We start from the raw sequence: 17860 nt of genomic DNA on the forward strand, positions 1-17860 counted from the left end.
GAGTAAGGCACGCAGACATTTGGTTCAAATAAAATAAATGCAGCAAAGGTTTTCCGTTAGTTATGTATAATTTTGTCTTACAATTTAAAGCAATTTTAGACGCCATAGAATTTTCTCCCAGACTGATGGATTTATCCAGAAATGTGTACGTGACATAGTACTTCGCATCGTTGTTGCTCAGTCTTAAATTGACGAAAATGAAATATGTTTAATTTATCTTGGAGCCTCTTTCCCACCTGGGTCCAAGCTGTCAATTAACTTGATATTCAACGTTACTTTTTGTGTAGCAGTTGCTTGTTTCGTTAAGATATCAAGTCCCTTGGTTGTTTGAATGTATTCCTTGTAACCGAATGAACGGTTTGATTTCGCGATCTGAAGATATATTACACCTCATGAGTGTTATATATCTGCTATACAAATTAATAAGACTTAATATGGTTAAATGACATATACTTTGATAACCCACTAAATGCCATATAATAACAAAAGTGTAAAATTTCTTGAATTTATTAGATGACGGTCAAAATTGATATGTCTACACAATTTAAAATATATTCAGCTCCATTTTTAAACGATTAGATTTCTGTTTAATGCTCGCTATTTATGAATGTGTTCGTATCGGCAAACAATGGCGTGATGAATGACAACAATACCACAAACAAAAATGTGGCTCTCCAACTAGGTTCTTTTTTAAGCACCAGAACCGTTCAGTTTGTGAAATACAGACTTCGCAATTATTTTGTCTTAATAACGAGACAGTAAAAGTTATATGACTCTTCCAATTAGGCATAAATGAACAGGTTTACTACGAGCGTCTTTTTCTAAAGGTTAAATTATCACAGAACTTCAAAGCTTTTAGCAAACCCTCGCTTTTTCACCATATGTTTTACTTATTTTATTGTAAGGAAACCATTCCTCTCAAACTGTTGACTTTTGCATTGTACCCGATAAAATATACGACTTCCGATTTTTGGATTAAGGTATTAGCCGCGTAATACACACTTTTTTAAAAGCTTTAACCGACAACATAGTTATAATCACGGTACACTATGGGACTTTTATCCAAATTTTGAAGATTTTTTACCGTGAATTAAAAAAGTTATTTATGTTTCATTACACCCACCCCCAAACTCCAAGGGCTTCAAAGAGCGACAAGTAAATATTTTGTCTATATTTAATTTTTTTTCCCCCATTATCAGAGATTATGAAATAAACACAACAGTTTCTGATAAAATAAACTTCAGTTAACAGAAAACTAAAGTTCAAACGAACACATTATTGATACACATGGAAAAAAATCATTTTGATTGATCTTATGATTCTTCGGAAAAGAGCAGTTTTTCGATGTTTGAAAATATATAGCAGTTTTATAAAATTCATAAAAAATAGTTAACTATAAGGCAAGCTGCTGAAATCATTTTAGATATTATCTATGATGTCTATTGAACAATTTAAAAGACAATTTATGATAGTTTACCGTCCAGTTTTGAAGAAAATATACATAATGTCATGTTACCATACATTTTTATAGCTAATAAAATGCTTAAAAATCAACCTTTTTCTTGTAAAAAAATATAAAGCTTAATTGGACTTATTCATAAAATGTACTCTTTCAAATAAATGAATTTTACTTATGATACTAACTCAGAATACAGAGTTTAAAACAAATGAGTGAACTTTTTAACTAAAATATGTGAAGAAACAAGAACACTAAGTGGGCTCGCCCCTCCAAAAATATCAGAGTGAAAGTTCTCAACTAATGTTTTTTTTTAAATATTATAACATGTAATCAATCTCTGTGGGTAATTTGATGTATATCTGTTTTATTTTGTCATTGGTATTCCAACAATTAGTTTTTTTTCACAATAATTCTTCACTCTTCACCATTTGAAGTTTGGTCTGTTCCCATGCTTTGTACTTGAAGTGTGTGCACAGATGATAACTACTCAATGCTGAGTCAATGCTGATTTGGTTTTCATGCACTTTCAGGTACTTGACCCATCAAGAATGTTTAGTGCTGTAAAGGAAAAAAGTTGTACTTTAAAGCCTTTCTTACTAAATAGTATAGATAATTATACTGTCATACATATACAAAATAAAATATTAACAGTTTAATATTTCTCGACATTATTTTGAAAAAACAACAACAAGCTGATACATACATGTATATATATAAAGAAAATTATTAAATTTATCAATAAAAATCATCATCATCATCATCATCATCATCATCATCATCATCACCACCACCACCACCACTTGACCACCATCACCACCACCACCACCACCACCACCACTTGATTATTGAATACAGTAGGTTTATAAAAACAAAAACCAAGTCAAATATGTTTTATATGAAATACTCACATCATCTCGATCAGATGCGACTGCCTTGTGGATGGACATGGCTGTCAAATCCGCTTTCAAGGATCCAACATAGTATTTAATGCAGGCTGGAATTCTTCATAACCCAGTGTTGTTGACTAAGTAATATTCAGTCATTTTCCTGCCTGGAAGAAATTAGACTTCTGATTATCAACCAGCAGAAACTACCACCGTAAAATACAAATGCAAAAGTATTATACATTCTGCACTAATATCTGTTTTAGCCAAGAGTAAGGGTTGGTAGGCACAAATGTGTAGTTGTTGTGCATATGGTTGATAATGATTCACAACAGTATGGGGTTTTAACGAGACCTACACCAAGCCAATGAATGTCAATAGTGTCCTAGCAGATGCGGTTTCAAGCCCCAAACCACATACAACTTTTTTTCACAGGTTAATTTTGAAAATATGCATTTTGTAAACAAATAACGGGTATGTACATGTATTGTGGTGTGTTAGAAATAGGTCACGTACCGAAACACATCATTTTTAAAAAAAAATTAAGTCTAATGTTTTTCTAAGATAAAACAATCAATTTAAAGATAACATACTCATATTATATCTTAAACATAAGTTATGTACATAAGTACATATAAAAATATGTAACATGTACATAAGTACATGTAAAATATGAACATGCTGTCTAAACATTTAGCTAATAAAAATGATTTAAGAATTCCAAAGATAAATTTAAAAAAAGCGTTTTTGAACACATCAACGTACAAAACTGCTCAAGGATACTTACATTCAGAGCCCTTTGATACGAATATCCCAGTTCCATGCCGTGTTGACAGTTCGTTTTTTCGAGAGAAAATCTTCTCTTACGCGTATATTTCACTTATAATCCATGTTTAACTGTAATGACTCAAATTGTTAGATGTATCGTAATCAACTGTCAGCGTGTACTTTTAGTGTTTATTCATTTTAAACGTATATTCATGAGAAAAACATCACAATGTTTCCAAATCCTACGATGTAGAAATTCCATTATTGACCTATGAATAGCCGGGAAATACCTTCTGTTTCTAAAAATAGCAACATCCGGTACAGGCCGAATACGCCCGATGTTCGTCGCGATCTGTTACGGCGAGTGGCGATATATGTCGATGTTACCCGATGTTTCCCGAGTTGTATTACATGGCTTAATACCTTAATTCAAGGTACAATAACTGAATTTTAATGTATCAAATGCACTTACTACAGTAACTGCTTTATCTGTACATCCTGATTCTATTCAAATTCCAAATTCCTTCTTATCTTCATCTGACTGTCATTGTCTTTAAGGTTGATATTGTTTTTATCAATTCCATTTTCGACCTTTCTTACCACAGATCGGCTCTACCAAGGCCATTTCATTCATAGATGCCAATCATGTAACCATCCAACCAATTGCGACTAAACATAAAATGTAGAAGTGTCTTCCAACTATAATTGTTTCCAATAAAATTAAACAACCAGTCTAAAAGAGTTCGTACCAGCCTCTTCAATTTTCAACTACATTGTAGTGCAAAACAGAAATTAAAACAAAGTCTTGATAGTAATTTGGATTTTTGTTGTACTGGGGAGAACACTAAAAACAAATGTTAATGAATTTGTATATATTCTCATCATATAATGGATGTATAGTATAATAATAGAATAAATTCAACGAATAATTGAAGATTAATTTATTAGAAACGAATACGTACATTTCTCGTCAATATATGACTTACCCATAATTTTATCACTGGAAACGTAGGAGCGAATGGAGCGTAGTACTCACAGGCGTATGTTAATATCAATAAGATACAATAAAAAGTCTTTATTTTCACACTTAAAAAACTTAGTATGGAAAACATAGGCTATTTTCACGAAACTCACATTTATAGGAAACGTATATTATATCACGGATATAGCATAACTTTAGTGCTTTGATTATTGTAATGTTTACAGTAACATCCAAATCCGGTTAATTTTGATTTCCCTTTTCTAAAAGAAATAGGCAAATTTCATTCAAAAACAAATATTGTGTTACATTCTTGGGCATAATGTTAATAATGCGATTGTTGTGTAAGTGCGTTAATCGTGTTAAGCATATAGGCGTTTAATAAGGTGGTAATTTATAGACATCTCTTTGCGCTGCAAGTAGCATCAGCTTACGGACACTGCCAAAACTAAAACGTAGTTTCTTCTATACTACTCCTTTATACCATTATGTTTTGTTTTTTTATTCGCTAGAGCCAGTGCCGTTGTATTCTACAAACCGTTTACGATTAAATTTGTTTACAAGTACAAAATTGCTGTAGGTCACAGCAAAAAAAAAGGCTCGCTCAAAATCGATCCATAGCAATGTACAGTTAGTATTTTGTAAGGAAGAGTGATTTGCACCTGTGGGAAGTATTTGTTATCAAAACTCGTAAGTTCAAATACTAAGTTTAGCATGTCAATAGCCATTATGAGTTTTTTGCACCTGTGGAAAGTATTTTTTCACAAAAATCGCAAGTTCAATTACAAAGGTTTGCAAAAGTTGCAATGTCAATAGCTGTAAGAAGTGATTTGCAACTGTGTAAAGCAATTGTAAACAAAAAGCAAAATGTTCAAATACTAAGGTTTGCAAAAGTTGCAATGTCAATAGCCGTAAGGAGTGAATTACAACTTTTAAAAGTTTTATTGTTGTTATAAATCAAAAGTGCAAATACTTATGTTGTTTCATAATGGAAGAAAATTGTTTTTACTGATGTTGTTCACATTATTAATATTCTGTCAGGAATGATAAATAGCAAGTGGTTTTTTATTTAAAGTAAGGCCACTCCTTTTTTATTTTTTGGTTTACAAGAATTTTTGGGAAAAATGTCCACCGGGCGGTCGAAAAAAAAAAAAAGAAAAAAAAAGGAAAAAAGTCACAAAACATACTCTTGAAGGGTAAAAATCAGAGAACAACATAAAAACATTGAAAATTTATATCATTTACATGACATTTTAAATTTTTAAACTGCTATTAATGCATGTTTTAATACACTCAAAGTTTCAAAGTTCTAATTAAACACACAGTTTAAATCTTACATACTGTGCATATAAAACATCAATGAAATTGACTATAAAACATGTTTACATGTATAAACTACACTTTTTATCAAAGATACATTGAATATCACTCAGCAAGACATTTGTTGAGCTTCAAGGGTATGTTAAAGCAAAAGTGAATGCAGAACACTAAACTGAACAATATTAAATTGAAAAAAAGAGAAGGCAATTTTACGCATTAAAATACAAAAAATTGCACTGTATTAAAACAATACATACTATTTTCTAAACATTGTTTCAGTTATTTCAATATTGGAAAATGCCAATAAAGTGAAATAATTACCAATTTTGTAAATAAGGAAGTAACATTTTATGAAGACATTTGAGTTTTAACTTTGTGAAAGCAATTCCTGAAAAACTAAAAACCAAACTAGACCTAGATTTGAGTTTTAATAACCTTTACCATGGTGGGTCCTAGTTGTGTGTAACTCGATCCATGCTAAGTTCGGATATTTTCGGACCGGGATATTTACCATGGGATGTTCACCAAATCCATTTCAAATTCAAATCTTGCAGCAAATTACCACATCAGTACATAAAAATCACATAACAAAATAATAAATCTAGTATGTGACTTAACTTTATGTACCAATGATAGTAACAGAGAAATCCATAATTATGTATCGGATATTTTCATCTTCTTCCAACTCCGCCATTTTGTGTATACACGAGTTCACAGAGCATCTATACTTCATGCTTGTTTATTTTTCATTTTTAAGAGTATTCCTTGGTTACAACAACAAATCTCATTTATAGAGAAATGTCAAGTTCATTACAAATTGAAATGGACTTATTCAAAATAGTTTTCCGTGTTATTTTATCTAAATGTTTTGCACACAACTCTTGGCATTAATATTAAAATGTCATTGAGACATGTGTTCAACTCTTTCATTGTTTTTACTCTACTATTAACCCAAACATGAATAAACATGTAATCTAGAATAAACACAAGCTTAACATTGACTCAATAACAAGTATTTCCAAACCATTTTGTGATTTCAAATCCATAAACACCATCGACCGAACTTGTGAAACTAGGTCACCGGTGTCAACGTAGAAAGTTTACTTTCGATTTCACCACTCACACTTAGTGCACTGTTATTTGATATTTAACCATAAAATGTTATAAAATGTTTTTCTCACACATAATTTACAGATATTTGTGTCTACTAATTCGATGGCAGCCGCTGACAATTTTATTTTTTATCTATAAACAACAATATTTTCATGACCTAAATTGGCGGGGAATAACAACAACCACGTGACAGTTATTGTTTGTGTCGGCTGTTAAATTTGCCAATGTTAATTGCTATTGTTATTTTAACAACTCCCGCATATTTTAATTAATTATTTCACACAAAGAATGACTGCTATCGTCAATTCCGCCATTGCCATCAGCGCTGCCATAACAGTTGACTGGCTCACATGCTATCACTATAAATTGGCAAATACGGCCACGGAACAACAAACCAGTCGAGATCTACTGCATTCGTACTCTTATCTGTGCGTTTTTCTTTCGTTTCGCACCAAAATCAATACGGTTGGGAAAATAATTTTGAAAAAAAAATAGTGAAATTCATTTTTTTATTTTTTTTGTACTTTTCGGAAAATTAGACCCGCCGGTTTTGTAAACCGATTTATATAAAAGTAGTGACCTAACAGATATGAACAGAATAATTTGAAATGTTTATAATTGTGTTAATAAGTTATATGTTTTTTTTAAGTAATTGGCATTGTTTTAATCAATAACAGAAATATATAAAAGACAGATGTGCACATGGATAATGTTCATTTTTATAAGTTGCATATTAAGAACGTACATGCCGCGATTGACAAAAACTTGTGAATGCAAAGGCAATGCAAGTGATGACAAATAATTGTTCAATATCTTAAAAATATGGAAAGCAGAAATGTGAATGGTGCAGTTGCAAAAGAGCACACAGATGCAAATGTTACAAAAGTTATGAGATAGCAAATTATGTAAGCTGTGAAAATGATCAGTAAATGTAAAAAATATATTTTTTAAATAAGGATAAGGTTTGAAACTGTTTGATATTTCTTATTTCAAATTGACATTCATAAAAGAATTGAGTCAAGTTTTTGAAATAGCTTGAAAATTTACCAGTGAGGTTTATGAGGCTTAGGGATGGTATCAAATTTCAAACTCAAAAGAATTCTTCACTGTATCAAAAACTGGTTTTCACTTCGATTTCCGAATTTGTTTGAAAAATAACTCTATTTTTAGTTTGACTATTCGAAGAATAAGGAGAGCTATCCTAGTCACCCGAGCGTCGGCGTCGGCGTAACCACTTATGTTAAAGTTTGTGTACCACCTCAAATATTTTCAAAGTCTATTGACATATTGCTTTGAAACTTTGCACACTTGTTCACCATTATGCCCCCAACGTATACACAGGAGGAGGTAACTCTATTAAGCATTTTGAAAAAATTATGCCCCTTTCGACTTAAAATTTATGCTAAAGTTTGCGTACCACCTAAAATATTTTTAAAGTCCATTGACATATGGCTTTGAAACTTTGCACACTTGTTCACCATCATCCTCCCAACCTGTACACAGGAGGAGGTAACTCTATCAAGCATTTTGACAAAATATTGCCCCTTTTTTACTTAGAATTTACGCTAAAGTTTGCGTACCACCAGCAATATATTCAAAGTCCATTGACATCTGGCTTTGAAACTTTGCACACTTGTTCACCATCATCCCCCAACCTGTACACAGGAGGAGGTAATTCTATCAAGCATTTTGACAAAATTATGCCCCTTTTTCGACTTAGAATTTACGCTAAAGTTTGCGTACTACCTCAAATATTTTCAAAGTCCATTAACATATGGCTTTGAAACTTTGCATACTTGTTCACCATCATCCCCCAAACCTGTACACAGGAGGTGGTAACTCTATCAAGCATTTTAACAAAATATTGCCCCTATTTTACTTAGAATTTCCGTTAAAGTTTGCGTACCACATCAAATATTTTCAAAGTCCATTGACATATGGCTTTGAAACTTTGCATACTTGTTCACTATCATCCCCCAACCTGTACACAGGAGGAGGTAATTCTATCAAGCATTTTGACAAAATTATGCCCCTTTTTCGACTTAGAATTTACGCTTAAGTTTGCGTACCACCTCAAATATTTTCAAAGTCCATTTACATATGGCTTTGAAACTTTGCATACTTGTTAACCATCATCCCCCCAACCAGTACACAGGAGGTGGTAACTCTATCAAGCATTTTGACAAAATATTGCCCCTTTTTTCTTAGAATTTACGTTAAAGTTTGCGTACCACCTCAAATATTTTCAAAGTCCATTGACATATGGCTTTGAAACTTTGCACACTTGTTCACCATCATCCCCCAACCAGAACACAGGAGAAGGTTATTCTATCAAGCATTTTGACAAAATTATGCCCCTTTTTTACTTAGAATTTACGCTAAAGTTTGCGTACCACCTCAAATATTTTCAAAGTCCATTGACATATGGCTTTGAAACTTTGCATCCTTGTTCATCATCATCCCCCAATCTGTACACAGGAGGTGGTAACCTTATTAAGCATTTTAACAAAACGTTGCCCCTTTTTCTACTTAGAATTTACGCTAAAGTTTGCGTACCACCAGAAATATTTTCAAAGTCCATTGACATCTGGCTTTGAAACTTTGCTCACTTGTTGACCATCATCCCCCCCCCCCAACCTGTACACAGGAGGTGGTAATTCTATCAAGAATTTTGACAAAATTATGCCCCTTTTTCGACTTAGAATTTGCGCTAAAGTTTGCGTACCGCCTCAAATATTCTCAAAGTCCATTGACATATGGCTTTGAAAATTTGCATACTTGTTCACTATCATCCGCCAACTTGTACACAGGAGGTGGTAACTCTATCAAGTATTTTAACAAAATATTGCCCCATTTTTACTTAGAATTTACGTTAAAGTTTGCGTACCACCTCAAATATTTTCAAAGTCCATTTACATATGGCTTTGAAACTTTGCATCCTTGTTCATCATCATCCCCCAATCTGTACACAGGAGGTGGTAACCATATTAAGCATTTTAACAAAACATTGCCCCTTTTTCTACTTAGAATTTACGCTAAAGTTTGCGTACCACCAGAAATATTTTCAAAGTCCATTGACATCTGGCTTTGAAACTTTGCACACTTGTTAACCATCATCCCCCCCCAACCTGTACACAGGAGGTGGTAATTCTATCAAGAATTTTGACAAAATTATGCCCCTTTTTCGACTTTGAATTTACGCTAAAGTTTGCGTACCACCTCAAATATTTTCAAAGTCCATTGAAATATGGCTTTGAAACTTTGCATACTTGTTCACCATCATCCCCCCAACCTGTACACAGGAGGTGGTAACTCTATCAAGCATTCTGACAAAAAATTGTCCCTTTTTACTTAGAATTTACGCTAAAGTTTGCGTACCACCTCAAATATTTTCAAAGTCCATTGACATCTGGCTTTGAAACTTTGCACACTTGTTCACCATCATCCCCCAACCTGTACACAGGAGGAGGTAATTCTATCAAGCATTTTGACAAAATTATGCCCCTTTTTCGACTTAGAATTTACGCTTAAGTTTGCGTACCACCTCAAATATTTTCAAAGTCCATTTACATATGGCTTTGAAACTTTGAATACTTGTTAACCATCATCCCCCCAACCAGTACACAGGAGGTGGTAACTCTATCAAGCATTTTGACAAAATATTGCCCCTTTTTTCTTAGAATTTACGTTAAAGTTTGCGTACCACCTCAAATATTTTCAAAGTCCATTGACATATGGCTTTGAAACTTTGCACACTTGTTCACCATCATCCCCCAACCAGAACACAGGAGAAGGTTATTCTATCAAGCATTTTGACAAAATTATGCCCCTTTTTTACTTAGAATTTACGCTAAAGTTTGCGTACCACCTCAAATATTTTCAAAGTCCATTGACATATGGCTTTGAAACTTTGCATCCTTGTTCATCATCATCCCCCAATCTGTACACAGGAGGTGGTAACCTTATTAAGCATTTTAACAAAACGTTGCCCCTTTTTCTACTTAGAATTTACGCTAAAGTTTGCGTACCACCAGAAATATTTTCAAAGTCCATTGACATCTGGCTTTGAAACTTTGCTCACTTGTTGACCATCATCCCCCCCCAACCTGTACACAGGAGGTGGTAATTCTATCAAGAATTTTGACAAAATTATGCCCCTTTTTCGACTTAGAATTTGCGCTAAAGTTTGCGTACCGCCTCAAATATTTTCAAAGTCCATTGACATATGACTTTGGAACTTTGCACACTTGTTCACCATCATCCTCCAAACCTGTACACAGGAGGTGGTAACTCTATCAAGCATTTTAACAAAATATTGCCCCATTTTTACTTAGAATTTACGCTAAAGTTTGCGTACCACCTCAAATATTCTCAAAGTCCATTGACATATGGCTTTGAAAATTTGCATACCTTTTCACTATCATCCTCCAATTTGTACACAGGAGGTGGTAACTCTATCAAGTATTTTAACAAAATATTGCCCCCTTTTTATTTAGAATTTACGCTAAAGTTTGCGTACCGCCTCAAATATTTTCAAAGTCCATTGACATATGACTTTGGAACTTTGCACACTTGTTCACCATCATCCTCCAAACCTGTACACAGGAGGTGGTAACTCTATCAAGCATTTTAACAAAATATTGCCCCATTTTTACTTAGAATTTACGCTAAAGTTTGCGTACCACCTCAAATATTCTCAAAGTCCATTGACATATGGCTTTGAAAATTTGCATACTTTTTCACTATCATCCTCCAATTTGTACACAGGAGGTGGTAACTCTATCAAGTATTTTAACAAAATATTGCCCCCTTTTTACTTAGAATTTACGCTAAAGTTTGCGTACCACCTCAAATATTTTCAAAGTCCATTTACAAATGGCTTTGAAACTTTTTACACTCATTAAGCATCATCCCCCAACCTGTACATAGGAGGTGGTAACTCTATCAAGCATTTTGACAAAATATTGCCCCTTTTTCTACTTAGAATTTATGTTAAGGTTTGCGTACCACCTCAAATAATTTCAAAGTCCATTGATATATGGCTTCGAAACTTTGCACACTTGTTAACCATCATGCCCCCAACCTGTACACAGGAGGAGGTAACTCTTCCAAGCAATTTGACAGAATTATGCCCCTTTTTCGACTTAGAATTTACCTTGATGTTTAGGTACCACCTCAAATATTTTCCAATTCAATTTATGTCTATATCTCAGCACATCATGTATTGCAAAAATCAATCATTTCCGTCTCCAGTACGATCTCATAAAACAATCACTTAAAAAGGGTCGCTCTGTGGAGCGAGCCTAATTAAAGTTCCAGACAGATATAAACGTTTCTTGTTGTAAATACAGCATTTTCAGACGAAGCGTTGTAAACAGGATCAAGTTCTATAGGCTCGGTCTCTCCTAGTAAGATTGTATGTGAGGATTTTAAACATGTTTAGTTATAATCTTCCTTTAACGTAACACTCTTATTCAATTCCATACAAACAGATGTATAACAAACATCAATTTTAACTGATAAACCTAAAACTACTTACTAAATGATGCATATACGGAAAATATTTTTAACCGATAACAAGTTTGTTACCCTGTATTTAATAACAGAAAAAGCAAACAATATTGAATGATTGGTTAGTGCTAAAATATTAACTGTGATCTACTATAGTCTCATAAGGTGATACCGTGTTTAATGAGCACTTCTATCAAATTAAACTCGGTATCCTTCATAAAAACCATTGTTTTCGACATGTTTTCATCCTTTTTGAAATATTGAAACAATATAAATATAGTATTAATTGTGCTAAATCTTTTTTGTGAGTAAGAGTGCATCTTTTAACCTTTTCAACATGTTATTTATGCATTACGCCTTAAGGTACATGACGAATTAAGTTCGAAAAATGAGTGTCTGTCGATTTTCATGAAACTACAAACAACCGTTAATGACTGTACTTTAATGTCGTTATATTTTTTGTAATAATCTCGTTTGTTGATATACAGCGCCACCTAGCGTCCACTTTTTTTTCCATACTTTGATAAAACCGTAAATAATAGGATTCTCTTTATAATAAATAATATATGTATGATAAATAATAAATCGTATAATTTTGATACTAATATATAAGCAAATAGTTATATTTGTTAAGTTTCATGACGAAAGGCTTTTTATTATGGTGCGTCAGAAACAGATAACCATCGCTAAATGTTACGTATCAATTAAATTCCTGTTAAGATCACATTGGTCTTAAGATGTCAATCGTTACCAAATTATGCTGCGCGATTAACCATTTTTTGACGTTACTCAAACTTGCTCCACTTTTTATCAATAATGACAAAATAAAAAGGCGGCTCGAACTTATGGCAAACATAAAAGGTTTTTACCAAGGCTTTGACGTTACCCCGACTATTTCCTTTCGGAAAACATACACACTGATAGTATTCTCATTTGGTACAGTTTGAGAAAAATCGATCTGAAAATTTAATTGAAACAATATATGTCCTAATATCAAGCAGACTAAAATTCCCATTAACACTAGACAAATTATAATAGAGAGTGGAGTATTTATTACCGTAAACGAGGCTGATATAATGAGAAGATGGCCAACAATTTTAAATACCAAAATGTTCGGCAACGTGCAGGGGCTGCATAGCTTTCCAACGCGTGGTGCGGATCAATTATCCAAGACGACCTACTATCAATTGCTTGTTCAGTAAACGTTATATATGATTATAGCACATTCAATTACATAGATAAAGATAAACATCAGCATGTGTATTACTTCCCGCGTAATGTCCTTCAAATTTGCATGTGAAATTGACCAAGGTTTATTTTATACAAACTTCCCTCCCTCGAATGTGGCGAAAGCTATTAGCTTATTGAATCACTCTCGATTTCGTTTCCTCGGTTTAAACCAGTTCTGGTGTCCATTTTGAAGGGCTGTGAGAAAGTACCCCTGGTGGGGATCGAACCCACAACATATTAGGTGAAAGGCATACACCTATACCACGAGACCACTCTCGCCCTTGACATCAATGTCAAGGTTATATGAAAGTTTATGCACGAAAAATACCCCCAACTTTGATTAGCACAAGTGTAAATTGTATGTTCCTTCATTTTAACTATTATTTAATATTAAAGGGTATACGTTCCGGAACGTTTTTAAAACGCCGAGGTTTTAAACCAAAAACATAATGCCAAGTGTAGTCGCAAAATTGATTTTGCTGTGAGAAACCAACGACACATTGACTCTTAAAGTTATAGTCGAAAGAAATGAATGAATCTATTTTATATTGTGCTTTATGTTGACATTCATTACTGACCTTTTCAGTCTCATAGTCAAGGTCATTTCAATGTCGAAATATGTACTCCATTAAAATAACTTTTAATGAAATAAAGTACTGGCCACATCAAGCTCAAAGTCAATTGATTTCATATAACCAAAATATAACCTACCCTTCGCGATTTCGGTTCTTTTTTCAAATTTGGATAAATATTTACAAACATAAGTTTGGTTAAAAAGGTTTATTTCAACATTCGTTTAATTATTTTATAATATATTGCTTGTTCTTATTCATGGCAATACACATATCACATAAAAGGTACTCGTACACGTTTTCTAGAGCTAAAGTTTGAAAATATGACAAAAATGCGCTACAACGCCGAAAAGCGTTTGCAACGTTAACACATGCTATTTAAGGATTTGATTTAGATAAGTCTGCTTAAATGATCTGCCAGTTACTGTTTCAGTGTATGACCAGGAGCCGTATTCAATAAGCATCTTAGTGAATATTTTCAACTTAGTAAGTTTGGTAATGTTTGAAAACGATTGTTTTAAATACCCGCTACTTTTCATCAGATTTATTCATATGCATTTATAGTTTAGACCATTTTCTTGCTTATTTTCATTTTTTTGGTGTATAAACATTGTTCGTTTTCTTATAATTCAAATAAGAAAAAAGGCACTTTTCACTAATTTAAAAATTGTTACTAAGATGCTTATTGAATAAGGCCGAATAACATTAAGTCAAATAACTAATTTTTTGAGAAAATACACTCTAAATATAATAAGAAAATCTTTATAAACAATAATCACTTTAAAAAAGAACTGGTTTTATCGACGATGCCTTATAAGAGACTGGAATGGAATTTTCAATATACATTACAAAAATATTTTCAAATTTGATTCTTTACAAAGACAATGAATTTTCATCAAGAACCGTTCACGGCAAAAAGTAAGGCGCCCGAAAAAGGCTTTACTCTTCGTCTAATTTTTTAAATCAAAAGGATTCCAAAAATAATACTTCGTTTGTAAACCGTTCCAATACGTACTATCGTGTAATGTGAGTAATTTACAAATGACATCTAAAAAATCCGCAGCAACACTTCGGCTTTTTTTGTGTGGAGGCTGACTTGTGTATGGGTTTTATGCCTGCCTAAAATGTTATGACTAACAGTGTCTATTTGAGAACAAATTACTAGAAAAATATATGTTCCAAATGTTAATAATCGCACATCGCTAGACTTCATTCCTTTGACCTTGCAGGATCATTACGACTAATCACCATAGGCGCTAAACTACGAAACACACAATGCCTGAACGAAAGGTGCGCACCCATATATCAATAAATATTTCACTAGTCAAATGTGTGATGAAGCTTTGTGTAACATTTTATTTTATTTTAATAGTTTTGCAATTTGATATAGCGGTTGTGACATGTGTATACGTAAACACACAATGAAGATATGACGTCATTATAAGGCAACTAAACAAAATTAAGCAGAACTCCAGTGAAGGATGTGTACAATTCTCCCCAATAAGATGTATCGGCTGGGCCTTTTACGCGTACCCATACTTCTTTTCCTGCCTGAAGTACTGAAACTATAGTGATAGACGATTGAGCATGTTTCGAACCATCTCCTTGACTTAAAATTCGACCAAGTACTGTTCCGTCCTTGACCATTTCCGACATAATGTCGATACCACTACTTAAAATGGTTACTGAAAATAGGTAAAGTCCGTGTGTTGGCGCTATGAATGTTCCATGATTAAAATGAAATTCTCCTCCTAAATTAGTAAGGACACTTTCAAATAAGATGGGTTGATGGATTCCAACGTGGGTATGCTCGTAAGCGTTACTTAGTGCGTGAAAGGCGATAGACTGGTTCGAGGTAATCATACGAGGTATCCTAGCCTTGTTTTTCTGGGCAGTGACTTCATCTGCAAACAAATATAATATTACGAATCATATTCGTAAAGCATACAGATTGTTTGTGATCTAGTATTAAATAAAATTTCCGACTGCGAGTGATTTTGAATAAAGACTATAATGTCAATTTAATGCTATCATTGGAGCACTAAAACCTTTAATTGAAACAGATGATAAAATCGGCATGCACTAGCAAGATTTATAAAGAGCATGTTCGTTTTTCCTAAGGAATACACACCAATCATATTCGTCTGCCTGATGTTAATACAGATAATGCGCATATTCAAAAGTCTAAGGGTTTTGCCAATAAGCGGCATTTAGATGGTATTTTGATTGACTAAAATATGTTATCATAATCCATGCAAATGTTTTTAAAAATCTTCTAATATCAGGCTATTCCATCGAAAGGCTTTGATAGAATGTTTGTTTTAATATAGATAATTACAACCCATGTTTTTTATCCCCAGAATATACTTCTACAAACCATCATTTTCGTCTTCATCGTTGGCTTGTGTGTTTTCTGCAGTGTCTGTCTGTCTTTCTATGTAGAGGGTTTGTTCTATTTCAAACAGTTTCTTCTGTTGTTTACTAATGAGTCTAGACTGATCATTGATCAATTCTCTCAATGCATTGTTCTCGTCTGCAAGTAAAAATGGAATCAAATTAGTTCAGCAGTTACGAGTGTTCCTCCTTCGTGTATGAAAAAGAGGTACGCACTGCGTTTTGAGTGTTCCATTCAATATAATGTATTTTCTCCAACACAATAGCATTTATTTCGATTTTTATTCTGTCGTGCACAGCATCATAATTAAATTTTAGAGACATTTATGACAGTTTTTTTTCCTTTTCATGTCACTGCCTATTGATTTTATTAAAAACTGTCAAACGCAAAAATAAATATCAATCCCTTTTTTCTGTTTGCCTCATGCTTTATTTAAACCTGTTTTAGGCGACCTTTAACCGGATTTAACTCCCAGATTTAACAGACCGTGTTACCCAAATATTTTCTATAAACGGTATTGTGATATATTTGTAATATGTATCGTTTGGTTACAGTGTGTTACAGACCCTCGTTAAGTGCTTGCTTGGCCCTGATCATTGCATTTAAACAGGACAATGTTCATCTTTTGACACGTATCTATGACACATAATTAACTCGAAAACTTATGTTGTCCGTCTAGCAAATCGTTAAAACATAATTAGGAGATGCTCCGTTTACCTTGTACCCCTCGCACAAGACTTGAAGTTGGCATTAGTCTCCAACTGTTGTTGTAGCTGTCTGGTTTGGTGATGCATCAAATCATCCTGCTCTTTGAGCGCATCTCTTAAAGCCAAAAACATGGTTTCGTGTTCGCGGTCTGAAGTGATATAATATAAAGCTCAGGTTTGCATGTACACGAAAAATCGCAACTATTATTTGCAATTGGAATGAGCATTTCGGGGTTTTGAAATGCGGCAGTAAATCCGCCAAAATCCAAGATAGGCTTTTAAGTTTTGGAACATCAAGAGACCACCAATAATGGTCGTAAAATGATAAATGACACTCCGAAATTATTGAGCCAGGCTGCGTTAAAACTTAAAATCTTACGCATGTTCAGTTTCGCGAATCCCAACGCAGCATTGTCACAAGCATGGTTCGCTATATATATAGCATGTATTTTTTTAACAATAGTATTATATATATTCCCTTACCTACTACGATTCATTGGCACATACATTTATATACCCATTAATAGTAAGATTATGTGTGATCATAATTAAACAACAACTAGGCATACGTGATATTCATATAATTAAATGCAAAAATAGTACACTACTTCACTTGATAAGGTGATCCTTTGTTTGATGGTTAAATGGTAACAGTTTCATACAAATAACTAACTTTATTTACCTTTTACTTTGAGAGCTTCGATTTCAGCTCGTAGCTCCCTAATTATGTCTGTGTTTGCTGCAGCATTAGATGGCGTGACAAAGGACAAAAAAACGAAAACCACAATGTGGTTCTCCATCTTGGTTCCCCGTTGGAAAACATGTGGAACTCGTACAAGGATTTTTACATGGGCAGCGCGTTTATCTTATCTCGTACTTCAGATTAGAACTTAAAGGAACTAGTTTATGGTCTGTAAAATGC

General features: G+C 33.4%; 1 protein-coding gene and 1 long non-coding RNA gene across 2 annotated transcripts; both read right to left on the bottom strand.

The window, feature by feature from the left end:
• Positions 1–1902: 1902 nt before the first annotated feature.
• On the bottom strand, positions 1903–3403 carry LOC128230454 (uncharacterized). The gene is made up of 3 exons (XR_008260222.1): positions 3131–3403; positions 2368–2510; positions 1903–2017 (listed from the first exon to the last, which is right to left on the bottom strand). It is a non-coding gene; the product is annotated as an uncharacterized LOC128230454 (long non-coding RNA).
• Positions 3404–15234: 11831 nt separating this feature from the next.
• LOC128230281 (complement C1q-like protein 2) lies at positions 15235–17660 on the bottom strand. Its single transcript, XM_052942420.1, has 4 exons — positions 17621–17660; positions 16949–17087; positions 16214–16369; positions 15235–15740 (listed from the first exon to the last, which is right to left on the bottom strand). Exons 2-4 carry the CDS (start codon positions 16980–16982, stop codon positions 15286–15288), a joined length of 645 nt encoding a protein of 214 aa, XP_052798380.1. The 5' UTR covers positions 16983–17087; positions 17621–17660; the 3' UTR covers positions 15235–15285.
• Positions 17661–17860: the final 200 nt, after the last annotated feature.

This window comes from Mya arenaria, chromosome 4, assembly GCF_026914265.1.
Source record: "Mya arenaria isolate MELC-2E11 chromosome 4, ASM2691426v1".
NCBI lineage: Eukaryota > Metazoa > Mollusca > Bivalvia > Myida > Myidae > Mya > Mya arenaria.